The 25275-nt window shown below is 56.5% G+C and overlaps 1 protein-coding gene across 8 annotated transcripts; it reads right to left on the bottom strand.

Moving 5' to 3' along the window:
- Positions 1 to 8: 8 nt before the first annotated feature.
- On the bottom strand, positions 9 to 25171 carry TUBGCP6 (tubulin gamma complex associated protein 6). 8 transcript variants are annotated; one of them, XM_033233478.1, is made up of 26 exons: positions 24922 to 25171; positions 23854 to 24656; positions 19439 to 19602; positions 14340 to 14550; positions 11091 to 11264; positions 9710 to 9831; positions 8807 to 8885; positions 8541 to 8650; positions 8073 to 8164; positions 7837 to 7976; positions 7581 to 7730; positions 6334 to 6415; positions 6155 to 6243; positions 5966 to 6081; positions 4329 to 4467; positions 3927 to 3998; positions 2464 to 3763; positions 2183 to 2226; positions 1873 to 2017; positions 1576 to 1765; positions 1362 to 1503; positions 1018 to 1212; positions 809 to 941; positions 509 to 722; positions 238 to 437; positions 9 to 148 (listed from the first exon to the last, which is right to left on the bottom strand). In XM_033233478.1, the coding sequence occupies exons 2-26, from the start codon at positions 24592 to 24594 to the stop codon at positions 57 to 59; spliced, it is 5136 nt and encodes a 1711-aa protein (XP_033089369.1). In that variant the 5' UTR covers positions 24595 to 24656; positions 24922 to 25171; the 3' UTR covers positions 9 to 56. The 8 variants fall into 8 exon arrangements, 5 of the variants coding, with proteins under 5 accessions (XP_033089369.1, XP_033089370.1, XP_033089367.1 ...); XM_033233479.1 differs by having other exon boundaries at positions 25093 to 25171; XM_033233476.1 differs by having other exon boundaries at positions 23854 to 25171.
- Between the last annotated feature and the right edge of the window lie 104 nt (positions 25172 to 25275).

Raw genomic sequence — 25275 nt, 5'->3', positions numbered from 1 at the left:
GATGCAGACAGGGTCTGAGGACACCCTTTATTGTGCATGTCCCCCGCAGAGCAGCCTCAGGTGTCCTGGTAGTAGTTGTTGAAGTTGATGCGCAGCAGAAAGTCCTCCAGGTGGGGCTGGTAGCCGCGGTTCACCAGCTTGGTCACCACTAGGGACCCGCGAGCCGCTCAGGCTTCTGCCCATGGTGTGAGCCCCACCCTGCCCCCCCACAGCCCTCCCAGCCGGGGTGGACCTCACCTTTGAAGAGAAAGTGGGAGTAGTACTTGAAGGTGTTGTAGGACTGCTGCATGAGTGCAAAGTTGGGGTGCTCTGCACCCCGCGGACCCCCAGCAGGGCCCCAGGCTTGGGAAATGAGCTGGCTGCGGAATTTGAGCACAAGGCTGAAGATGCTGTGGATGACGTTCATGACGGGCGCCGCCTTCTCCGTGAGCAGGCCCCTGCGGGGAGGCAGTGCTGCTGGGTGGGCTCAACCACGACCACAGGGACACAGCCGCTGCCCGGGCCTCACCTGAAGACGGCCTTGTGCAGGTACTCTGCATGTGCACGCTGGATCTCCTCCAGGTCGCCCACGGTGGCCAGCCTGGCCCTGAACTCGCACCAGGTGACATGCAGGATCTGGTTGGCGATGTAGCCCTGGATGACCTTCACGAAGTGCTGCATTTCGTGCTTGAACAGCTGCAGCTGGCGGAACTGCACGGAGCTGGCCATGTGGCTCAGCAGGGCTGGCAGAGGGCAGAGAGCAGAGGGCGGAGGTGAGTGCGGCCCTCAAGCCAGGGGTATGGGGCGCCAGGCTCCGGTGGGGCCTCACCTGTGCGCTTGAGGTGGAAGCAGATATCCTTGAGCGCCCACATCATGAGCTTCAGCTGCAGCAGGAAGGAGAAGACGCCACTGTACTTGCTCAGGCAGCCCTCAGTGATGACAACGTTGAGCGGCCAGTCCACCTACAGGGACGCATGGCTCAACAGGCGTCCCACGGGCAGCCCCTGTCCCATCCCCATGGCCGGGGCTGCTGCTGACCTTGTACCTGAGCTCCAGGCAGCTCAGCACATCTGGGGCGTTGGGGGCAAACACCTCGGGCAGGTACTTGAGGGCGAGGGAGAGGTTGGAGGCGTGCGGGGTGTCCCCATGAAGGCTGCACTGCAGGGCCTTGCTCAGCACAGAGTTCAGCACCAGTGGGTTGAGCAGCTCCCCGGGTGTCTGCCCGGCCCCAAGCTGGGCAGAAAAGGGACCAGTGTCCCCAGGAGTCCCAAGCACCTGCCTGGCACTTGCTGGCGCCCCATGGGGCTGTGGGCCTCCAGCCAATCTCCCCTTTCCCACGGCCTCCCCTCTACCACTGGCCCCACTCCATGTCCGGAGGTCACCTTCTCAAAGAGCAGGTCGCTGAGGGACTGGGCGAACTCGCCGTCCTCCATCAGCAGGAAGTGCCGCAGCGCCTCGTAGTGTGCCTCCAGGTGCAGCTCCACAAAGAAGTAGTCGACGGCAGCCTTGTTCACCAAGGAGATGCTGGCAGGAGGGAGCTGGAGTCAGGGTGGGCCAGGACGGGCTGGGTGGGCAGGCTGGGGTGGGGGCACTCACTGGGCGGCCAATGGTGCCATGATGGAGTGCTTCATGAGCACGGGCAGCGTCAGCAACTCGCTCAGCTGCACGGCAGTCTCATCCACGGCAGACTGGACCTGGGGGTCCACGGGAAAGGCGAAGGCCCGGGGAAGCACGGGGCGCAAAAGGTGAGCGATGGGCGGCTCAGCTGCAGGAGATGGAACACATACTGGGAACCGGCGGCCCAGGGCTCCACCCCCACCCACAGGAGATGGAGCAAGTGCTGGGAACCGACCAGCCCGGGGGCTCCCTGCCAGGAGTAGCTGCTGCACTCACACATGGACTCGTAACTGTCCGGGTACCGCTCCAAGTGGTACTGCCCTGCCAGGCCTGCCAGGTAGGCCTGCTCACCGCCCTGAGCCTCTGCCGCCACTGCCGCCTCCTCACCAGGGCCTAGGCTGCTCTGGGCAGCTGCGTTTTCCTAACAGAACACCGGCCTCAGAACCACCTCCCCACCACACGTAGCCCCAACTCCCAGCTCAAGCCAAAGAAAGGAAAATCGCATGTGGGACCCACCGGCATGATAACCTGGAGGGACAGAGCCTCCCTACCTGCTGTGGGACCCCCCAGGCTGCATCCACCTAACCTGTGAGTTCAGAGGCTCCTCAGTGTCCCTGCTCCTCCCAGGGCCTGTGTGGACACAAGTGGACAAGAGGGCGTCAGGGCCGAGCGCCTGTGGAGGGGACGGAGCAGAGCCGCCCCTGGTTCAAGCAGCCCCTCCCATGTCCCCCAAACAGCAGCCCAGGTCCTGGCTGACAAGGAGGCCTGAGGGGAGCTTCACATGCCACCAACCCCACCGCCTGCCTACCTCCCAGGCTCTGTGGGTCCCACAGTCCCAATCCTGGCCACCAGCCACCCTACTCTCACCTAGTTCTTCAGAGACACAGTCTCCCGGAGTGTTGGGCGACCATGGCCGGGTGGGAGCCACGTCTGACACGTTCTCCCCGATGCTGATGCTCCCCTCCCCGCAGCCTGAGCTGGGGGAGGACAGAGATGGCCCCAATTCTACAGGCAGCCGTGGCCCACAGTCCAGCACAGTGCTCTGTGCTCCCAGGCTGAGCGCTGACTGGGACGTGTGGCCAGGGGGGCTCTGTTGGGGCCCGGGTGTGTTGGGCTCAGCTTCTGGTGAGACAGCCCCCAGCATCATGTGGGGCGGAGGGACGGATGCATGGGTGTTCCACCGTGGCCGGGTGGAAACCACGTCCGACACAGGCTCCCCCAAGCTGATGCTGGCGTCAGACACGTGTCCATGGGCGTTCCACCGTGGCCAGGTGGGAGCCACGTCTGACATGTTCTCCCCGACCCTGATGCTGGCGTCAGACACGTGCCCGTGGATGTTCCACCGTGGCCGAGTGGGAGCCACCTCTGTCACAGACTCCCCCAAGCTGATGCTCGCATCGGACACGTGTCCATGGGTGTTCCACCGTGGCCGGGTGGGAGCCACTTGTGACACGTTCTCCCCGACCCTGATGCTGGCGTCAGACACGTGCCTGTGGATGTTCCACCGTGGCTGGGTGAGAGCTATTTCAGAAGCACAGCCCCCTGTGGGAAGGCCACCTCCTGACTCGTGCCTGAAGAGCTGCTCCGTGGGCTGGCTGCTCCCCTCCTTCAGAGTGGCACGCCTGGGTGGGTGTGAGGGGGACAGAGCCACCTGCAAGGTGGAGCCACAGGCATCCAGCTTCCCACAACTGTCCTCCCACAGCTGTGGCCCTGAGCTGCCCAAGTTGCACTCTGCAGCCTTCAGGGGTCCTGGTGCAGGTGAAGCGGCCACAGCTGGCCTCAGGACGGTACTAAAGTCGTACTCCTGTGGCCTGGAAGGCTGAGTGCTGGCTGCTGCGGGTGCCTCCCCAGGAGCTGAGGGGGGCAGGTCCAAATTGATGGTCTGCAGCGCTGCCTCCAGGAGAGGGACCACGCCAGTCTGCACGGACTGCTCAGCCCCTGGGCCCACAGGTAGAAAGTCTCCAATGCTGAGGCTGTCCGAGAAGGGTCCGGCCTCCTCCGCCTGCTGCAGCCCTGTGCCACCAGCCCCCATTGCTAGAGGCTTAAGGGACTGTGGGGTCAGCAGGCCTGGCCTGTTACGGCAATCCCAGGCAGCCGAGTGTTGCTCCGCAGGCCCAGCATCACAGCCTTGGTCTCCCTCTTGGTGCTCAGGGCCCAGAGATGTGACCTGAAACACAAGTGACATCAGACCCAGTCTGGTCTCAGGCTCCCCCAGCCCTCGAGCTGTGCAGCCATGACCGACACGAGGTACCCAGGGCTATGGGGAAACCACCAGGCCCGGCACCCCCAGCTCAGAGCAAGGGCACTGTGGGTTCCGCTCCACCGCTCACCTGGGGGTGCACGCTCAGGACATCTGGCGGCTCCTGGGGCTGGTGAGCCTCAGACATTGCTTTCAGCATCTCCTGTAAATTCAAGTCAGAGGGGTGACCAGCAGAGCTGGAGTCAAGCACAGCCCCTACCACCCATGGCAACCGTGTGTACTGAACCAGACAAGGCTTGTGCTGGGCTCCACTGGGACCTTGGGCCTGCAGAAAGTACTTCAAAACCACGAGCTCCTCACCACCTGTATCTGTGCAATTTGGTGGCACGCAGGGATAGAGACAGTGCTCTGCTGCAAACACGAGAGCCACCAGCCCTCTCCTAGAAGAGCACACAGGTCTGTGCGCAGTCTCAGGAGCTCCCAGACCCCCAAAGCCCAGGTAAAGAGCTGCCACCTAAAGCCACAGAGATACCCGAACGTGTCTCTCATCTTCTAAGAGAAAACGAAGCCGTGCACTCTCCAGTCGGTGCCTCTGGATTCTCCACAGCGCCTTCTGCTCCCGACGAGCTGCCTCTGCGGAGAGCTTGCTGTAGTGGTCGACCAGCGCCTGCCTGAAGCCACACCCAGGGAGGACACGGCCACAAGAGTCACCCCACCTCATCCACCTGGTGCCTCTCAGGCCAGGATGGTTCCCCATAACAGAGGCCCCAGTGGGCCCTTGCCCTCCAGTCTCCCCCTACCAGGGGCTGATAGCTCTGGACCCTCACAGCACCTGCAGGGTAGCACCAGGCAGGCCCTTCCACCTGCGAGGCTGGGAGACCCTGGTGAGTCGGTGCCCAGCCAGGGCTCAGCAACGTCTGCTGGATGAATACCAGAATGAGATCCTGTGTGGCCTGAAGCAAGGGGGGAGCAGAAGGCCGAGGGCCCCAGGCCCGTAAGACGTAAGGCCTTTTCCCCTTCTACAGGTACAAAGCTGAGAACTGAAGACTAATGCAAAAAAGCACATGAAGCAAAACCAACACAAACGCTTTATTTGCTGAACTCAAAGCCTGCCTCACTGTGCTCCATGATTTTGAGCTTCTCACCAGCAGGCAACCGGGCTCAAACCTGAACTGGCTAGCTCTAATTTGGCTGCCACAGGCCAGAGACATAGTGTCTAAGCCTGGTTTTATCCATGTGTTAACAGGGCAGTCTCAACTGACATACATGAACACGTACGCGTGCATAAATGCATACACAGACATGCTTGCACACAGGCACGCGCACCCCTCCACACATATCCCTCAGGGGCTCCATAAACAGATCTAAGGTTGGGATAAGAGCATCGCGTGGCGCTGAGCAGGAAGCGGCCAGCCCCTCCCACAAGAGGCTCTCTCCAAAATCCCGAACAGCCCCTGGAAGGCTCCAGCACTCCTCAGCCTAGGGACAGGCTGATGACAGCACAGGGAGACAGACTCAGGTGCCGTGTGGGACAAGCACCCTGTCTCGGCCGTGCGCAGTGGTTCGCGCCTGTAATCCCAGCACTGTGGGAAGCCGAGGCGGGCGGATCACCTGAGGTCAGGAGTTTGAGACCAGCCTGGCCAACATGGTGAAACCCCGTCTCTACTAAAAATACAAAAAATTAGCTGGACGTGGTGGCGGGCACCTGTAATCCCAGCTACTCGGGAGGCTGAGGCAGGAGAATGGCTTGAACCTGGGAGGCAGAGGTTACAATGAGCCAAGATTGTGCCACTGCACTGCAGCCTGGGTGACAGCGAGACTCCGTTTCAAAAAAAAAAAAAAGAAGCCCTGTCTCAGACCAATAACAGACTTAAAAATAAGTAAGGGGGGATGTTTAGAAAGAAAATAGAGACAGGACCCCAAACAGTACACAGGCCTCGCCTGGACCCTAATCCATACAAACCACCCAAGACAACACGCAGGATGGCTAAGGACACCTGGATACGGCAGAACGGCCACAGCCACTCTGGGTTCAGCATATTGGTCTTTCTACCTTAATGTTGCTTGAAGGTTTTCAAAACAAAAAGTAAAATCATCAGGAAGATTAAGCCAGAGCTACAGGGCCCCTGCCACGCTGCTCCCCTAGGCCTGGAGCCCCGGCTGCCCTACCTCGCCTTCCTCTCCAGCTCCTCCTCCAGGGACTTCAGCCTCCTCTCCCTGTCTCGGAGCTCACGGGCGTAGCTGAAGTCATCATCCAGCTCCTCCTGCCTGGCCGCCTGGCGTCGCTATAAAACACACAGCCTGGCCTGTGAAATCAGGACTCGCAGGCCTGACCCCGCAGGGACAGGTTCTACCCACCTCCTGGTCCTTCACAAACTGTTCTTTCAGCCTCTGAAACTGCTCGCGCTTTCGGGCGTCCAGGGCCATCCGTTCTGACATCTGCCGGTCTACATTGGGACAGTAAGAGGTACAATGTCAGAAGGAGGCCCCAGCAAGGACCCCCGAAACTGCAGAAGGGAGGACTTGGGGCCACTCACCACTCAGTGCACTCAGGACCCTGGATGCTGCTTCCCGGGCATGAGCAATTAATTCTTGTTTTGCAATTTCCATACGTAATTCCTGAGAAAGACAACTGGTAAACAAAGCATCCTGGCCAGGTACAGTGGCTCATGCCTGTAATCTTGGCACTTTGGGAGGCCAAGGTGGGTAGATCACCTGAGCTTAGGAGTTTGACACCAGCCTGGACAACATAGCAAAACTCCACCTCTACTAAAAATAAAAAAATTAGCCAGGTGTGGTGGCGGGCGCCTGTAGTATCAACTACTTGGGGGGCGGTGGTTGGGGGGAGCTGAGGCAGGAGGATCTCTTGAGCCTGGGAGGTGGAGGCTGCAGTGAGCCATGTTCGAGCCACTGCACTCCAGCCTCCTGGCCCACACAGTGAGACCCTGTCTCAAAGAAAAAAAAAAACCTAATTCTCTGACCCCTCACCTAGGATGCCCAGGACACCTGTGGACTCAGGGCCAGCAGGGGAGACACATGGTCCAAGGCTTCGAGGAGGGACCAGGTGATGGCAGGACACCCCCCCCCGCCACCCCTCCCCCACCCCCAGGCGCTCAGCAGTGGCAAAGCTGGCTCCAGGCCACGGATGGGAGCTGACCGGCTCTCACAGAGACACCTGGGGCTGAGGACCCCAGGCTGTGTGCCTACCCTGGAAGGAAACCAAGGGGCCTCAGAGAGGGGGCTTCCCCGCTCAGCCTCATAGGCCTGCCCCTACCCAGGTATCCCTGCTGCCCACCAGGCACCGGGCCAGAAATGGTGTTCCTCGGAATGGCACTGACTGTACCACCGAGCCCCTCCCAGAGGACACAGGAGAGGCGTGGCCCGTCCCTGACACACTGTCCCTTCCCAGCAGAAGGGGGACTTGCGAAGGCCATCTGAGTACAGGACCACAGCCCCCGCCGCCCTGGAGTGCAGCCAGGACTGTCTGTCCACAGCCAGCGGGCCCAGGGGAAGCCCCAGCATAGTTTCCCACGCCACCAAAACCTGGGCTTCAGGCTGAGCCACCCAGACCCAGAAGGAGAGAACAGAGCCCCTGCCTGGCATCTGGCTCCAGGATATTCGTCTCAGCTCCCCCTTGGCACCTACTCAGACCACCGCCAGGACAGAAAATGCCAGAAGGGAGGCCCCCATCTTGCAGAGCCCTCATGGTCCACCCCACCAACCTGAGACCTCAGGAAGCAGAGGTGGGGCAAAGAAAGCCCCCGAGACCCGTGGTGCCACACACCTTCTCCTCCTTGCTGACAGAGCTGTGGCGGGCCACCCTCTCCATGCGCCCGACATAGACGGCACAGTCCTTCTCAATCTCCTTCAACTCCTCGAGGGAGAAAATCACCGAGATCCGGGGGACGGGGACGTCAGACCAACAGAGGTAATGCTGCCAAAGGGGATGTAGGCACAGCCACCAGCATTCAGCCCCAGCCTCAGACTCAGCCCCGGGGAAGACCGGCCTCTCCCCTCGCCATGCGTGAGCCCCTCCTCACCCGGGGGCAGCAGAGCTTCAGCAGGTTAATGGTCTTCCCGCAGACGTACACGTCATGGGCAATGTGCTTCAGAAACACGGGAACACAGTCCTCCGCCTCTTTGGAGATGAGCACGTAGCCATGTGTCCAGTACGACTTATCTAAGGTGGGGCGAACACCAGGGTGGCCGGCATGGCCGTGGCCCTGAACCCAGACCCACAGGCATGGACCCTGCCCCGCAACCAGCTGCCACCTACCTCGGAAGCTGAGGTACTCGTGGTTCACCTGAATCATGAACTCGCCATAAGCGTCTCTGAACACCCCGCTGTACACCCAGTCATGGATGAACCTGCAATAGGGGAGCAGCAGGGGTAGCATGGTCAGCAGCGAGATGGGTGGGGCCAGCAGTGAGGGGCGGGGTGGGGGCATGGCTGTAAGGGGCGCGGTGGGGCGTGGCTGTCAGCGAGGGGCAGGGTGGGATGTGGCCATCCATGAGGGGTGGGATGGAGTGGGGGCAAGGTAGGGGGTGTGGAGTGGGGTTGGGGTGGGGGGTTGGGGGCTCCTGCCCAGGCCACCTATTCTGCCCTCTCCTTCCTGTGTGATCCCTATGTTCAGCAGGTGTCTGACAAGGGACTGCTCTCAAATGTCTGCCTGGTGGGAGTGCATGCCCACCTAGCCCACTGCCCGCCCAGCCCACTGCCCACCACCGACCACCCACCGCCCACCGGGTGTAGGGCTCGCAGCTGGTCTTCAGCAGGGACAGCAGCACAGGGTAGTGCTCGTTGCTGCAGTTGTGCAACGCCTCCTGGTAGAGGTAGGACAGCAGCTTCACACCCTGCAGAGCGCAAAGGGGGTGGGGAGGCAGCTCAGTGCACCCAGCGCTGGGAGTCAGACGCAGCCCTGCCGCCAGCAGCCCCCCAGGGACACGCTCAGTCGCCCCCTTTCCTGGAACCCGCCAGGCTGACACACTCGGCAGGGACGCACAACTCACGGTGGGAAACGCAGCCCTGGGGCCTCCTCCGCAGGTGCCTGGGAGCACAGCACCAACGCCACAGAGCTCGGCCAGGTACCTAGACCCAGAGGCAGGATCAGACCAGGTGACCGGGCTCAGGGTCCCCAGGCCTGGATCAGATCATGAGCAAAATCTCCATGTATCTTCATGCTCCCTGGAGCAACTGACTTCAGATGCAGGCTTTGAAAACCACATGCACCCCAATGACCCAGAAATGGGCTCCCTGCAGGACTTGTGCCCAGCCCTGGGCCTCTGCACTGTCCACACAGACCCACTGAAGTACCCACACCAGACAGGCCCCTCCCTCCCAGGTTCTGGCCAACACACGAATCACCTGATCCTCCCACTTCTGGGGGCTGCACCTGAGAGCCCCTCCCATCCACACAGTGGCACCAAGCACCTGCCACAACGCGCGCCTTCAGAGCCCGGGCTCCCCTGCCCCACGGTGTCTCAGCCCTTGGGTCTCCTCAGGCCTGCCACATTCTGCTCCTCTGCCTGGAAGGTCACCTCTCCCACTGCTCCCAACGCCCAACTCCTCACTCTTCCTTCTCCGACGGCACTTGCCAATAGCTCCCCAGCCTGGTTGCTCACTAACCAGCTTGTGTGTACCAGAAGCCACATCCCTAGGGACCCTGTGTGCCAATTAGGAGCCACCGGGCCTGGAGGGCCTGGATGGGGCCAGCTGTGGTGGGCCCACGGCAGACACACCCACTCAGTGCCCGGCACCTGGTGAACTCGGCCAGCCAAGGGCCGTCCAGTCACCTGCTGAGGGCTGTTCCCACAGGCCCTCCTTGCCAGGAAGCAGAGCAAACCCTCCATCACCCAGCAAGCCCCATGCCACTCCTGCAAAGTCCCCTGCTCAGTCGCCATGCTGAGGCTCACCTGAGCTGCCGGCCCAGTTTCTTGAAGAGAAAACCAATGGTGAGGAGGCTCAGGGTGGGTGAAGTGGAAAGGACGCAGGCCCGGTAATACTGCAGGTACCTCCTCAGGCCACTGGTGAAGGCCTGTGGGCAAAGAGGCTGAGAGGAGGGCGGCCAGGCACATGGACGCAGCTGTGACCAGGGCCTGAGGGGCACCAGTGCTGGGCACAGCACTTTGTTTCCTGCCTCAGCTCTGGGCTCCATTTCCAAGCAATGGGCCTCTGTGAGCCACATCCCGCCACTGGACCAGGTGGAAATGTGGCCCGTCCACAAGAAGCCAGAAGCTGTGGCCCCCCACCAACCCTTCCTCTCATCTGAGACCAGCTGCCCCAGGGGCGTGGCATAGGGGTTGAGGGGTGAGGGGGGAAATGGCGGCTGCACTCTGTGCACAGACACTAGTGCTGTGAGGGCTGCGTCTGCTCGGACCACAGCGGTCTCAGTGGCACCAGCGTCCTGGGCAACGCCACAGCAGCAGGCCCTGCAAGTCACGCCAAGACAGGCGCACCCTGGACCAATCTCAGTCCCCCCACCCCAGAACCCGCCTGGCCACGCCTGGCAGATGAGCGGGAACCACAGTCCAGCCCTTCTCAGTGTCCCTGCTCTGACCCCTTCTCCACCATCTCCAGCCCTCAAGTGCCCCAGGGCTAAGCCTCTGCCTAGAAGCTCTCCCCGCCCCATGCAGCTCCCACCATGCCCACCTCCACAGCCCGTCTAAAACCTAAACCTCACCACGTCACCCCACCCTACAGCCCCTGCTGTGGCAGCAACAGTCAAAGGAGGCTGCGCCGCCTGGCTCCTCCAGTGCTCTCTGCCCACCTTCCCCAACACCCTCCTCTCAGTCCCCCAAATGACCCATCATCCGCCTGCCTATTCTCTCCCAATCAAGGTGCAGCCTCTGTCCCATGGGTCTCTACTCAGCAATATGAGCCAGCTTCAAGACTCACCAAAAAGCGGCTTCTGGAGCCAGACTTGGCTCAGAACGCCCAGCAATGTAAATTCACCCAACACGAGGGCTGGGCAGTGTCAGTTATCCGCAATGTGCCACTGGGGAGCAGGCAGCAAGAGCCCCACTCACGCCTTTCCTGCCCTGCATGCCCCGAATGCTGGCTGCACCTGCCTCCCACACACCCCAGGGCCCACACACATCTACCCCAGGGTTCCAGTGAGGTAAAACATCTTCACTGACCCATCCCTCAAGAGCCACTATTGGGTTTCAGATGTTAGCAAGGAAAGAAAAGGTTTAGACTCTCTGGTCCTGCAGAAGGACTTCTGAGATTCTCTTTTCCAGGTCGTGGGCACCGTTCTCACAAAGGTGTGTGACAGTCGTGAGGCAGAGGCCATACCTGGAACACGAGGCCTTTGCTGTACGAAGAGTCCAGGACAGGTTGCAGAGAGAAGTGACTCAGGCGTGTGTAGCAGGTCCCATACTCGGCCACCTCCGAGAGCAGGCTGCTGATGCTCTCGGGAGACGCTCCTGACACGTGGACACCCCGCTTCACCACAAAGGCCTGGGCCGGCTGCACAGGGGCAGAGGACACCGGTCAGAGGCCAGGCACCCAGACCCCCAGTAAGGTGCCATCTCCCTCCACCCTTGCACCCAACTCCACACCACCTAGAGTGCCCCAGGACCCAAAAGCAAATGCCCACAAGGCGTACCTAGAACTGCTACACTGAGGGACAAAAACACACACCAAAACGAGGCACCAAGTCTCACCACACTGAAAAACACATGTTTAAAATGCCAAGTGTAGAAAAGGGTAGGAAAAAACAGCACCTTCCACAGGACCCAAGTACACAGACAGCTCCTGGGCAGAAGCTGTACAACGTTTGCCGTGAGACCCGCTCATTCAACTCTTTGGGATGAAATAGCGGAAACGATGGAAGATGCACAAAGACTTGCCACAGCACATTCCCCGCAATGTGTTTATAACCAGAATGGAGGCCCCCAGTAGAGGGCTCATGACAACCCAACGAATGGGTGCAGCAGAAGCCAGGAGGGAGGTTACAGCTGCAAATACCCACGTTAGAAAGGAAAAGAGATATCCCACATTACAAGGAAACAAGATACTAAATCACAACAGCACTGTGTATATCCTAAAGAGATATTTTAAAAAGAGCTGTTAGGCCAAGCACAGTGGCTCACACCTATAATCCCAGCACTTTGGGAGGCTGAGGCAGGAGGATTACTTGAGCCCAGGAGTCTGAGACCAGCCTGGGCAACATAGCGAGACTCCCATCTCTACAAAAATTTTACAAGTTAGGCCAGGCATGGTGGCTCACGCCTGTAATCCCAGCACTTCAGGAGGCTGAGGCGGGTGGATCACTTCAGGTCAGGAGTTCATCATGAGCCTGGCCAACATGGCAAAGCCCCGTCTCTACTAAAAACACAAAAATTAGCCAGGCATGGTGGTGTGCACCTGTAGTCCCAGCTACTTAGGAGGCTGAGGCAAGAGAATCGTTGAACGCGGGAGGCGGACGTTGCAGTGAGCTGAGATCGCGCCACTGCACTCCAGCCTGGGCGACAGAGACTCCGTCTCAAAAAAAAAAAAAACACAGACTTATCTCTAGGCTGGGTGTGGTGGCTCTTGCCTCTAATTCTAGCACTTTGGGAGGCCAAGGCCGGCGCATCACAAGGTCAGGAGATCAAGACCATCCTGGCTAACATGGTGAAATCCCGTCTCTACTAAAAATACAAAAAATTAGCCGGGCGAGGTGGCGGGCGCCTGTAGTCCCAGCTATTCGGGAGGCTGACGCAGGAGAACGGCATGAACCCGGGAGGCGGAGCCTGCAGTGAGCCAAGATCGCGCCACTGCACTCCAGCCTGGGTGACAGAGCAAGACTCCGTCTCAAAAAAAATTTAAAAATTAAAAAAAATTAAAAAAAAAGATGACTATGAAAGAGAAAAAAATCAAATTACTAAAATCAGAAATGAAAAATGGGGGCCAGGCACGGTGGCTCACACCTGTAATCCCAGGACTTTGGGAGGCTGAGGCAGGCAGATCACTCGAGCCCAGGAGTTCAAGACCAGCCTGGACAACACGGCAAGACCCCATCTCTACAAACATTTTAAAAATGAGCTGGCTGGGCCGGGTGCGGTGGCTCACGCCTATAATCCTAGCACTTTGGGAGGCCGAGGTGGGTGGATCACTTGAGGTCAGGAGTTCGAGACCAGCCTGGGCAACATGGTGAAACCCCGTCTCTACTAAAAATACAAAAATTAGCCGGCCATGGTGGCGTGCACCTGTAATCCCAGCTACTCGGGAGGCTGAGGCAGGAGAATTGCTTGAACCTGGGAGGCAGAATTTGCAGTGAGCCGAGACCATGCCATTACACTCCAGACTGGGCAGCAGAGTGAGACCCTGTCTCAAAAAAAAAAAAGGAAAAGAAAAAATGAGCTGAGTGTGGTGGCACATGCCTGTAGTCCCAGCTACACAGGAGGCTAAGGTGGGAGGATTGAGATGCAGCCCAGGAGGTCAAGGCTACTGTGAGCTGTGACGGTGCCACTGCACTCCAGCATGGGTGAAAGAGTGAGACCCTGTCTCAAAACACAAGAGAAAGAGTCAGGGTTGGTGCCACACAATAAGGCTATCCCCACAACAGACAAGATGAGCCTCAAGAACGGTGTGGAGACCAGGCACCGGCAGCAGCTGGAGCTTGCTGGTGAGCACTTTTCTGGGGCAGTCACTGGCTGTGCTTCTAGTCCATTCTGAAGTCTAAGAATGGCCACCATAAAAGAACATTTTTTTTTTTTTTTTGAGATGGAGTCTCGCTCTGTCGCCCAGGCTGGAGTGCAGTGGCGCGATCTCAGCTCACTGCAAGCTCCGCCTCCCAGGTTCCCGCCATTCTCCTGCCTCAGCCTCTGGAGTAGCTGGGACTACAGGCACCCGCCACCACGCCCGGCTAATTTTTTGTATTTTTAGTAGAGACAGGGTTTCACCGTGTTAGCCAGGATGGTCTCGATCTCCTGACCTCGTGATCCGCCCACCTCGGCCTCCCAAAGTGCTGGGATTACAGGCGTGAGCCACCGCGCCCGGCCAGAACATTTAAGACCAAAGAAGGAGATAAGCACTTAAATGAAAAAGCTGCAGAACAAGATTTCCTATTTCTGAATAAATCCATTTACTGCTTCAGTGCCCAGCAAGAGGGCTGGCTAAACTGCAACTGGTGCCAGAACCAGCAAGTCCCGGACCCATCCCGGATGACACCGCGGCCCAGTGAGAAGAGCAGCGCAGGCCCCAATCTTGGGACGCTCTCGGCAGGCAGGTGCTCCTCCCGAGCGATGGGAAGGCTCGGAAGGCGCCTGGCACTTCTCCAAGATGGAAATGGAAATGGGGAAAGGGACATTTCCCATTGTTTCGCCGACAGCAATAAACATGTTATTTCTCTGCAGTTTTTTAAAAGAATGTTAACACTTTTTAGAACCAAAATGGGATGACACTGGCTATCATCACTGGTGGCCCTTGAAGATGGCCTTCCCTGCCACTCCCCACTCCCTGCACTGGGGCTTGTTCTGCCCTGTAAAGGGCTGGGCAGTGCCTGGTGGAGAGGGGGCCAGCCCCACGCCGCTGTGGCTGGGAGTGAGCAGTTCTCACCTGGCAGAGGGAAAACGTGGCAGACACGACCCCAATCAAGACGTTCAGCACATCTTTCACCAGCTCACACTCCTTCACCAGCACGGGCTGCGCGGCCTGTAGGACGCCCCCAGCAAGCAGCTGAAGCTCCCCTTGGCGGAGCCTGCAGAACTTGTCGAAAGCGTCCCTTCCCGCCTCTGTCAAGTAAGGCTCCTCTCTGTGGCCAGGGGGGCTGCGAGGGGGGCAGAAGAGAGGCCATGAGCAGATGTGATGACCCGCACCTCAGCACCAGCATGCTTTCTCTCGGGAATGGGCACGAACAGAAGAACGAAAATGATTCAAAACAATAAACTCTAAGAAACGCAGCCACGTACAAATGTCAACTCACCACCCAGCCTTTTGTGGATGATACTGCTGTGAACACCAGTACAATCAATTCTATCAGGACAACTCATGTGGAAATGTGTCCAGGGCACCTGCCTGGGGTCCTGGGCATGGCCGGGGGTATCCGAATGGCCCAGCCCTGGAAGAGCACCCCAGGCCATGCCAGTGGCCCTGAGGGTGGTGACTCACTCATAAAGTATTCTTCTGTTAGAAACAAAACAAGATTTGTACACCCATGTACACAGCAGCGTCCACAACCCTGTTCACGGCAGCATCATCCACGCCCCTATCCACGGCAGCATCATCGACACCCCTATCCACGGCAGCATCATGGACAACTGTCCACAGCAGCATCCACAGCCAGGTCCATGGCAGCATCATCCACACCCCCTGTCCTCGGCAGCATCCACACCCATTCATAGCAGCAGCATCCACACCCATCCACGGCAGCATCATTCAAACCCCTGTCCACGGCAGCATCCACACCTGTTCACAGCAGCATTATCCACACCCAGGTCTGTGGCATCATCCACAGCCACATCCACAGCATCATCCACACCCCTGTTCACAGCAGCATCAGTCACACCTGTCCACGGCAGCATCCACACCCGTTCACGACAGCAGCATCCACACCCCTGTCCAGGGCAGCATCCATGCCCAGGTCCATGGAAGCATCCACATGCCCGTCTACAGCAGCCCCCACACCCCCATCCACAGCAACATCATCCACAATGGCCAGGGGCAGAGGAGCCTGAGCACCCAGCAGAAGAGGATAAATACAGGTGGCCCATGCAGACCTCTGCCCATCATTCAGCCTTAAAAAGGAAGGCAGCTCAGACACATGCTCCAGAAGGGACGGCGCTCAAGGATGCCACATGGAGTGCAATGAGCCATCACAAAACACTGTGTGACTCCACTTGCATGAGGTCCCTACAGTGGACAAAATCCTAGAGACAGAAAGTGGAGGCCGGGCGCAGTGGCTCACACCTGTAATCTCAACACTTTGGGAGATCAAGAAACACAGATCACGAGGTCAGGAGTTCAAGACTAGCCTGGCCCACATAGTGAAACCCTGATTCTATTAAAAACACGAAAACTAGCCAGACGTGGTGGTATGTGCCTGTAATCCCAGCTACTCGAGAGGCTGAGGCAGGAGAATGGCTTGAACCCAGGAGGTGGAGGTTGCAGTGAGCCAAGATTGTGCCACTGCACTCCAGCCTGGGCAACAGAGAAAGACTCAGTCTCAGAAAAAAAAAAGAAAGTAGAGTGAATGGGAAGCTGTTTAATGGGTTCAGAGTTTCCTGCAGATTTGCCGTGCAGCAGTGAAAATACACACAGCATTACAAAGCGGTACAACTGATTAAGACGGTAAAAATATTATATAAATTTTACTACCCCACCTCAAAAAAACTGTAAGAGATGGATACAGAAAAAAAATTCACAAATTTTCTTTTTTTTTTTTTGAGATGGAGTTTGAGACCAGCGTGACCAACATGGGGAAACCCCATCTCTACTAAAAATACAAAATTAGCCAGGCGTTGTGGCGCAAGCCTGTAATTCCAGCACTTTGGGAGGCCAAGACGGGTGGATCACGAGGTCAGGAGATTGAGACCATCCTAGCTAACATGGTGAAACCCCATCTCTACTAAAAATACAAAAAAGTTAGTGAGCCGAGATCATGCCACTGCACTCCAGCCTGGTAAACAGAGCGAGACTCTGTCTCAAAAAAAAAAAAAAAAAAAGAAAAAGAAAGAGAGGGAGAGGGAGAAAGAAAGGAGAGAGGGAGAGGGAGGGAGGGAGAGAGAGAGAGAGAGAGAGAGGGAGGAAGGAAAGAAGGAAAGAGAGAGAGGAAGGAAGGAAGGAAGGAAGGAAAAGAAAGAAGGAAAGAAAGAAAGAGCCGGGCGCGGTGGCTCAAGCCTGTAATCCCAGCACTTTGGGAGGCCGAGACGGGCGGATCACGAGGTCAGGAGATCGAGACCATCCTGGCTAACACGGTGAAACCCCGTCTCTACTAAAAATACAAAAACTAGCCGGGCGAGGTGGCGGCGCCTGTAGTCCCAGCTACTCGGGAGGCTGAGGCAGGAGAATGGCGTGAACCCGGGAGGCGGAGCTTGCAGTGAGCTGAGATCCGGCCATTGCACTCCAGCCCGGGCGACAGAGCAAGACTCCGTCAAAAAAAAAAAAAAAGAAAGAGAGAGAGAGAGGAGAGAGGGAGGGAGAGAGAGAGAGAGAGAAAGAGAGAGAGAAAGAAAAAGAAAGAAAGAAAGAAACAAACAAACAAACAAACATTGATTTATGAGGGAGAGTTTGGGGGACCTAGTTTGTTTAGGATGAAAGGAGTTGCCTAATTATGGTGAGCTGAAGAATGTTCCAGGTGACGGGAACCTGGTGTTGGAAGGTTCTGAGTTTTTACAAATATTAACCAAGGATGGTGGTGGATGACTGTAATCCCAGCTACTCAGGAGGCTGAGAGAGGGAGAATTACTTGAACCCAGGAGGCAGAGCTTGCAGTGAGCTGGAGATGGTGCCACCGCACTCTAGCCTGGGCAACAGAGCGAGACTCCACCTCAAATAAATAAATAAATACCAAAAAAAGAGAAAATAAATACTATTAGCAGACACGTACAGAATACAGCAATAACTTGTGGGGCCAGTTTTTAAACATGTGAGGGATTGGCAGAGAGCAGGACCATGAGATTTGCTTTGACGGATGCACCAGCAGGAAGTGACCCAGCAGGAAGGTCCTGGCAGTCAGGAGAAGGCCACCACCACTGTGCTGGGAGGCAGGCAGATAGTCCTCCCTGCAGGAATCTTCATGATGTCAGGAAAGCATGCCTGCCCGGGGGCACATGCTCCTGTCCAGGCTGCAACAGCCCAGGCACTGCATCCCAGAGCACTCAGCTCCCGGCCAGCCCTGACTCTGTCACCCAACACTCCCCAAACCGGTACCCACAGGATCACCAGTGGACTGGATGTGAACAGGGCATTCCACGGCCAAACATTTGGGGAAATACGTATTCTTTTTTTTTTTTTGAGACAGTCTCACTCTGTCGCCCAGGTTAGAGTGCAGTCGTGCAATCTCGGCTCACTGCAAACTCTGGCTCCCAGGTTCAAACAATTCTTGTGCCTCAATCTCCTGAGTAGCTGGGATTACATATGCCACCATGTCCAGCTAATTTATATATATATATACACACACATACATATATATATATACATATATGTTTTTTGAGACGGAGTCTCACTCAGTCGCCCAGGCTGGAGTGCAGTGGCGGGATCTCGGCTCACTGTAAGCTCCGCCTCCCGGGTTCACGCCATTCTCCTGCCTCAGCCTCCCGAGTAGCTGGGACTACAGGCACCCGCCATCATGCCCAGCTAATTTTTTGTATTTTTAGTAGAGACGGGGTTTCACCGTGTTGGCCAGGCCAGTCTCAAAATCCTGACTTCAAGTGATCTGCCCACCTCAGCCTCCCAAAGTGCTGGGATCACAGCCGTGAGCCACCGCGCCTGGCCAAAATGCATATTCTCTATCTGGGTTCTGGGAGTTATCAAAAGATACCACCACATTAAAGAATCTGAGAGGTCCTGAGTGCAGAGACCTCTGGACCCAGATGAGGCAGGGAGTGAGTGGCTACTGCATCCAGAGAGCAAGCTGCTGGCACCAGTCAGGAAAAAGCTGCTGCAGCTGGAGCTTCTCATCGCCCAGACTGCCACTCCCAACTCCTCCAGACACGGATAGAAAAGGCTCTTTCATCAGCACCCTGTGCCCAGTGAGCATTTCTTCCTGGCACTAACCACACAGCCTGCCAGGCAGCTCTCAGGCACCTCTGACTGGTGGTAAGGACATAACTTAGCTGCCCCGACTGCTCTGCCCGGCAGGTGTGATCTGGTTACCGGGTGGGGAGATGAGGCCTCCTTAAAGGCTGTTAGTGGCCGGGCACGGTGGCTCAAGCCTGTAATCCCAGCACTTTGGGAGGCCGAGACGGGCGGATCACGAGGTCAGGAGATCGAGGCCATCCTGACTAACACAGTGAAACCCCATCTCTACTAAAGAAATACAAAAAACTAGCCGGGCGTGGTGGTGGGTGCCTGTAGTCCCAGCTACTCGGGCAGCTGAGGCAGGAGAATGGCATGAACCCAGGAGGCAGAGCTCGCAGTGAGCTGAGATCAGGCCACTGCACTCTAGCCTGGGCGACAGAGCGAGACTCCGTCTCAAAAAAAAAAAAAAAAAAAGGCCGGGCGCGGTGGCTCAAGCCTGTAATCCCAGCACTTTGGGAGGCCGAGACGGGCGGATCACGAGGTCAGAAGATCAAGACCATCCTGGCTAACATGGTGAAACCCCGTCTCTACTAAAAATACAAAAAAAAACTAGCCGGGCGACGTGGCGGGCGCCTGTAGTCCCAGCTACTCGGGAGGCTGAGGCAGGAGAATGGCGTGAACCCGGGAGGCGGAGCTTGCAGTGAGCTGAGATCCGGCCACTGCACTCCAGCCTGGGCGGCAGAGCGAGACTCCGTCTCAAAAAAAAAAAAAAAAAAAAAAAAAAGGGCTGTTAGCGTTTTCCCCTCTGCATCTCTCTTAACTCCCAGGACTCAGTCAATTTGGGACACCAGCTTAGGTTCCTAACTCACACAACTGCCTGGGACCCTGAGTACACAACGCCCCCCACACACCCCACCCAAGGCCACGCTCATGCAGTGGTAAGGGCACTGCATGCCAAGGCAAAGAAGGGCACACACCAGCCAACTCGCTCCCAGCACCTCCGCTTGCTGGCCTCATAGGTGAGTGCGGCTTCCCACAGGTCCACATCTGGGGTCATGCTGGGCTCAGACTGGGAATCAGGAGTCAGGTTGGACGCTGACTGGAATCCTTCGTCTTCCCACTGATCCACATTCGGTGGGACCTGGAGACACAGGGAAGGTCAAACCACCACTCATTCCTCTGTCCACATTCATCCAAGGGCAAGAAGAATTCCATGAACTTTATCTACCTAGTTCCATTGACTTGTTAGAGGCAAAGACCTACCAAAATGTTTCTTCTGTTTTTCTCAAGCACATGTGTACCATACAATGTTTTCCCCCATGAGCCATTTAAGGAATTAAACAAAATAATTTGTCAAGGCTGCCAATTTCCAATTCCGTATAACACATAAGCCTCAGTGGAACTTACAGTGAAACTTTTTGAGATGCCTCTGACCTGGAAATTCCATTGTGGGGAACCCCGAATAAAAAAAATCACACTAAACATTAAAAAATCACTGTAGGCCGGGCGCGGTGGCTCAAGCCTGTAATCCCAGCACTTTGGGAGGCCAAGACGGGCGGATCACAAGGTCAGGAGATCGAGACCATCCTGGCTAACACGGTGAAACCCCATCTCTACTAAAAAATACAAAAAACTAGCCGGCCGAGGTGGTGGGCGCCTGTAGTCCCAGCTACTCGGGAGGCTGAGGCAGGAGAATGGTGTAAACCCGGGAGGTGGAGCTTGCAGTGAGCTGAGATCCGGCCACTGCACTCTAGCCTGGGCGACAGAGCGAGACTCCGTCTCAAAAAAAAAAAAAAAAAAAAAATCACTGTACACCGGGGCCAAGCACGGTGGCTCACATCTGTAACCCCAGCACTATGGGAGGCTGAGGCGGGTGGATCAGCTGAGGTCAGGAGTTTGAGACCAGCCTGGCCAGCATGGTGAAACCCCATCGCTACCAAAAATATAAAAATTGGCCGGGCATGGTGGCGGGCACCTGTGGTCCCAGCTACTTAGGAGGCTGAGGCAGGAGAATTGCTTGAACCCAGGAAGCGGAGGTTGCAGTGAGCCGAGACTGCGCCACTGCACTCCAGTCTGGGTAACAGAGCAAGACTGCGGGCAGCAAGCCGCCCAGGTGCCCAGGCGAGAGACCGAGGGCACAAGCTGTTCCAGTATAATAAAGAAAATACATAAAATAAGAATTGGCCGGGCGCGGTGGCTCAAGCCTGTAATCCCAGCACTTTGGGAGGCCGAGACGGGTAGATCACGAGGTCAGGAGATCGAGACCATCTCTGGCTAACACGGTGAAACCCCGTCTCTACTAAAAAATACAAAAAACTAGCCGGGCGAGATGGCGGGCGCCTGTAGTCCCAGCTACTCGGGAGGCTGAGGCAGGAGAATGGCGGAAACCCGGGAGGCGGAGCTTGCAGTGAGCTGAGATCCGGCCACTGCGTTCCAGCCTGGGCGACAGAGCGAGACTCCGTCTCAAAAAAAAAAAAAAAAAAATAAGAATTGTAGGCCAGGCGCGGTGGCTCACACCTGTAATCCCAGCACTTTGGAAGTCCAAGGCAGGCGGATCACGAGGTCAGGAGATCAAGACCACGGTGAAACCCCGTCTCTACTAAAAATACAAAACATTAGCCGAGTGTGGTGGTGCGCGCCTGTAGTCCCAGCTGCTGAGGAGGGTGAGGCAGGAGAATGGCGTGAACCCGGGAGGTGGAGCTTGCAGTGAGCCGAGATCATGCCACTGCACTCCAGCCTGGGTGAGAACGAGACTCCGTCTCAAAAAAAAGAAAAAAACAAAAGAAGAACAGTTATACTAGATATAAATCATAGATATGATTATATATGAACATTAATCATTAGCTTGTAGCAATTACTCTTTATCCCAACATTATAATAATCCTCACTCTATAATTATAACTTAGGAGAAACCAGGCCATACAGAGACAGAAGCTGAAGGAACACGGTGAGAAGTGACCAGAAGACTAAGAGCCTTCTGTTATGCCCGGGCAGGGCCACTAGAGGGCTCCTCGGTCTAGCGGTAACGCCAGCGCCTGGGAAGATGCCCGTTACCTAGCGATAGCGTCAATGTCAAGGAAAAGCACTGGCTACTAAGCAGATGGGGGGGGGGGGTCTCCCTTTCCCGGGGGGGTGGGGGGGAGGGGAGTTAGAGAAGACTCTGCTCCACCGCCTCTTGTGGAGGGCCAGCCATCAGTCAGGCCCGCCCGCAGGTATCCGGAGGCCTAAATGTCTCCCTGCGATGCTGTGCTTCAGTGGTCACGCTCCTGGTTCGCTTTCATGTTCCATCCTGTACGCCTGGCTCTGCCTTCTAGATAGCAGTAGCAGCTTTAGTGAAAGTACTAAAAGTCTCTGAAACGCAGAAATAATGGCGTAAGCTGTCTCCTCTCTCTCTCTTTCTGCCTCTACTGCCAAACAGGGAAGGGCCCCCTGTCCAGTGGACGGACACGTGACCCACATGACATGACCTATCACTGGAGATGGCTCACGCTCCTTACCCTGCCCCCTTGTCTTGTATCCAATAAATAACAGCACAGCCTGGCATTCGGGGCCACCACCGGTCTCCGCGTCTTGGTGGTAGTGGTCCCCGGGGCCCAGCTGTTTTTTCTTTTATCTCTTTGTCTTCTGCCTTTATTTCTACAATCTCTTGTCTCCGCACATGGGGAGAAAAACCCACAGACCCCGTAGGGCTGGTCCCTACACAAGACTCCATCTCGGAAAAAAAAAAAAAATCAGGCCAGGCTCACGCCTGATAATCCCAGCACTTTGGGAGGCTGAGGTGGGTGGATCACGAGGTCAGGAGATTGAGACCATCCTGGCTAACACAGTGAAACCCCGTCTGTACTAAAAACACAAAAACTTAGCCAGGCGTGGTGGCGGGCGCCTGTAGTCCCAGCTACTCGGGAGGCTGAGGTGGGAGAATGGCGTGAACTTGGGAGGCGGAGCTTGCAGTGAGCCAAGATGGTGCCACCGCACTCCAGCCTGGGCGACAGAGCGAGATTCTGTCTCAAAAAAAAAAAAAAAAATCAAATCAAATCAAATTAAAAAAATACAAACATAAAAAAATACAAAAATTAGCTGGGTGTGGTGGCACACTCCTGGAGTCCCAGATGCTCAGGAGGCTGAGGCAGGAGAATCACTTGAACCCAGGAGATGGAGGCTGCAGTGAGCTGAGATCACACCATCGTACTCCTGCCTGGGCAATAGAGCAAGACTTGTCTCAAAAACAAAAAATAAAACTGCTGTACACCAAAAACATTTGCTGTAGCGTCATATATGTTTATAAATCGTCTAGCTATCTCATAGGAATAGAATGACTAGTAACAATGTATCCTTTTGGCAACACTGATAAAGCAATAAAATACAAAACTCATATGAGCTACACAGGACCACGGGAAAGCCTCAGGCAACAGACAGCAAAAGCATATCCAATTGCACACATCACAAAACGTGAACGCTTTTGCCACATGTGGCTACTGAGCACTTGAAATGTGGCTTGTGGGGCTGAGGAACTGAATTTTTTGTTTTAATTAACTTAAATTTAAATGGCAGCTCTAGAAGGCAGAGGAGGCTTAATGACATGTCCCGTTAGGTAAAGATGAAAAGCAGCGCGTTGCTTTGGCTGGCAGGTGGGCAGCACTGTCCCTGCAGAGGAAGGTGGGCGCCAGTAAGTCCACTCCAGTGGCCCCACCCCACAATGCAGCCACCAGACTATCCCCCCTTTTACCATGACAAAAGGAAGGTCACTGGGCCAGGCACAGTGACCTTAATTCCGGCACTTTGGGAGGCCAAGGCGGGTGGATCATCCAAGGTCAGGAGTTGGAGACCAGCCTGGCCAACATGGTGAAACCCCGTCTCTACTAAAAATACAAAAATTAGTTGGGCATGGTGGCTCACACCTGTAATCCCAGCACTTTGGGAGACCGAGGCAGGGCGATCACGAGATCAGGAGTTTGAGACCAGCCCAGGCAGCATGGTGAAACCCCGTCTCTACTAAAAATACAAAAATTAGCTGGGCATGGTGGCGTGCGCCTGAATCCCAGCTACGCCGGACGCTGAGGTAGGAGAATCACTTGACCCTGGGAGGTGGAGGTTACAGTGAGCCAAGATCGCGCCACTGCTCTCCAGCCTGGGCAACACAGCAAGACTCCATCTCCAAAAAAAAAAAAATTAGCCGGGCCTGGAGACAGGTGACTGTAATTCCAGCTACTCGGGAGGCTGAGGTACGAGAATTGCTTGAGCCCAGGAGGTGGAGGTTGCGGTGAGCCAAGATCACGCCACTGCACTCCAGCCTGAGTGACAGAGTGAGACCCCGTCTCAAAAAAAAAAAAGATCACAGAAAGCATTTTCCAAACCCCAAGAAAGATGAAAGAGGAAAAACCAAACATTCTACCTTAATGGCCAGCCCAGACAGGTCTGCATTGTCTGGCACGGGGGGCAGGCCCAGTCGGACGTCCATGTCGTAAGTGCGGCTGTGCACAAGGGCCCCGAAGAGCGAGACCCGGGTGTCTCTCTCAAACCTGTCACCACAAGGGTCACCAAATGAGAAGAGCCCGACGGTGGGCAGGCCGGTGCCTGGAGCAGCCTCCATAACCTGAAGTGTTTCCTGGATCATGCTGTGACACAAACACTCTTCTCTGGAGATCAGAGACTGAACGTCCGTCTCAAACACACTCAGGTGGTCGCAATCATAGCCGCTATACGGAACGTTTCTCCCCACGTGCTTGTTGTTGAGGAAGTAGTCTCGATTTCTCGGCAGAAGTTGAGGGGGACCACTCCCTGCCAGCTGAACCAGGAGGTCCAAAACAGACCCCACCTCCAAAAGCGGACAGCAAGGGGCTGCTTCAAGCTCCTCCACAAGCTCCTCCAGACGGTCGGCCTCGGGGCCCCGGCCACCCACTCTCAAGTCAAAGGACAACATGAGGATCTTGTTTCTCGCTGGTAGTTTTGACATGTCAGGCTGCAGCTGTTGAGTCTCATCTTGAAAAAGATTTGTGAAAAGCGCATTGTAGGCCACCTTCTTGAGGCTCCGCTTTGCCCTCTTCCGGTTCACACTGCGCTGGCCCAGGTGAGTCTTGGCAGCCGGCAGGAGGGCCTCACACAAGTCGTCGAACAGCTGCGTGATGCTGGCCATGCCCCTTCTCAGCTCCGGGCCCCCGACGTGTGGGAAAACACCTCACCCGGGCTTCACTCACGCTGCGGAAGACGGAGTGAGAGAGGGTCTGAAGGGGCTGAATGACAGGCGGCCTCTCCGACGCCGAAGCTCAGAACTGGTATTTTTTAAAGGAGGTTTTGCGGTTGCTCTACTCAGAGTAAACACGCCCTGTCCTCCCCAGCCCAAGCACGCTGCCCGGCGCCCGGCAGCCCACCAGAAGCCAGCTCGGCCTTTCTTCTAATTCAGTAGCCCTCAACCTTTAGGGAGTCCCAGAACCATGGCAAACCCGAAGAACGAAACGCGCACCCGCGCAGTACAGTGCACGAACTCGGCTTTGCCCCGTTCTTCAGGCCCCACGAGAGGAGACGATCAGGAGAGGGTGCCACTCCGAGACTCGTGGGCAGCGGAGAGTCTGGGGGCGCAGCCAGGTGGGTCCTGGGTTCTGGCCTGCACGTCCACCCGTTCTCCAGGCGTCACCTGTGGAAAGAGCCCACAGCTCCCGCTCCCACCGCCTCCGTCGCGTCACAGCAACGCGAGCACGAAGAGCGCTAGCGCGGGCGCGCCGGAAATACGTCACGGGAACGCCGGCTGCGCGTGAAAGTGAGGCTGGGGCTGCGGCGCACTTCCGGCCTGAGTCCCGCACCGCGGGTGAGGGATGGA

This window comes from Trachypithecus francoisi, unplaced genomic scaffold (assembly GCF_009764315.1).
Source record: "Trachypithecus francoisi isolate TF-2019V2 unplaced genomic scaffold, Tfra_2.0 Lachesis_group14, whole genome shotgun sequence".
Taxonomy (NCBI): domain Eukaryota; kingdom Metazoa; phylum Chordata; class Mammalia; order Primates; family Cercopithecidae; genus Trachypithecus; species Trachypithecus francoisi.
This window is presented reverse-complemented; position numbering and strand designations above follow the sequence as displayed.

Bases quoted from the DNA above. Each gene is read 5' to 3' on its own strand.
- TUBGCP6 (XM_033233476.1), bottom strand. From the start codon at position 24,594: ATGGCCAGCATCACGCAGCTGTTCGACGACTTGTGTGAGGCCCTCCTG. The intron at 723-808 runs GTGAGGCCCCAC...GCCCTCTGCCAG, and splicing joins CTTCCACCTCAAGCGCACAG to CCCTGCTGAGCCACATGGCC. The intron at 149-237 runs GTGAGGTCCACC...GCGGGTCCCTAG, and splicing joins CTCCCACTTTCTCTTCAAAG to TGGTGACCAAGCTGGTGAAC.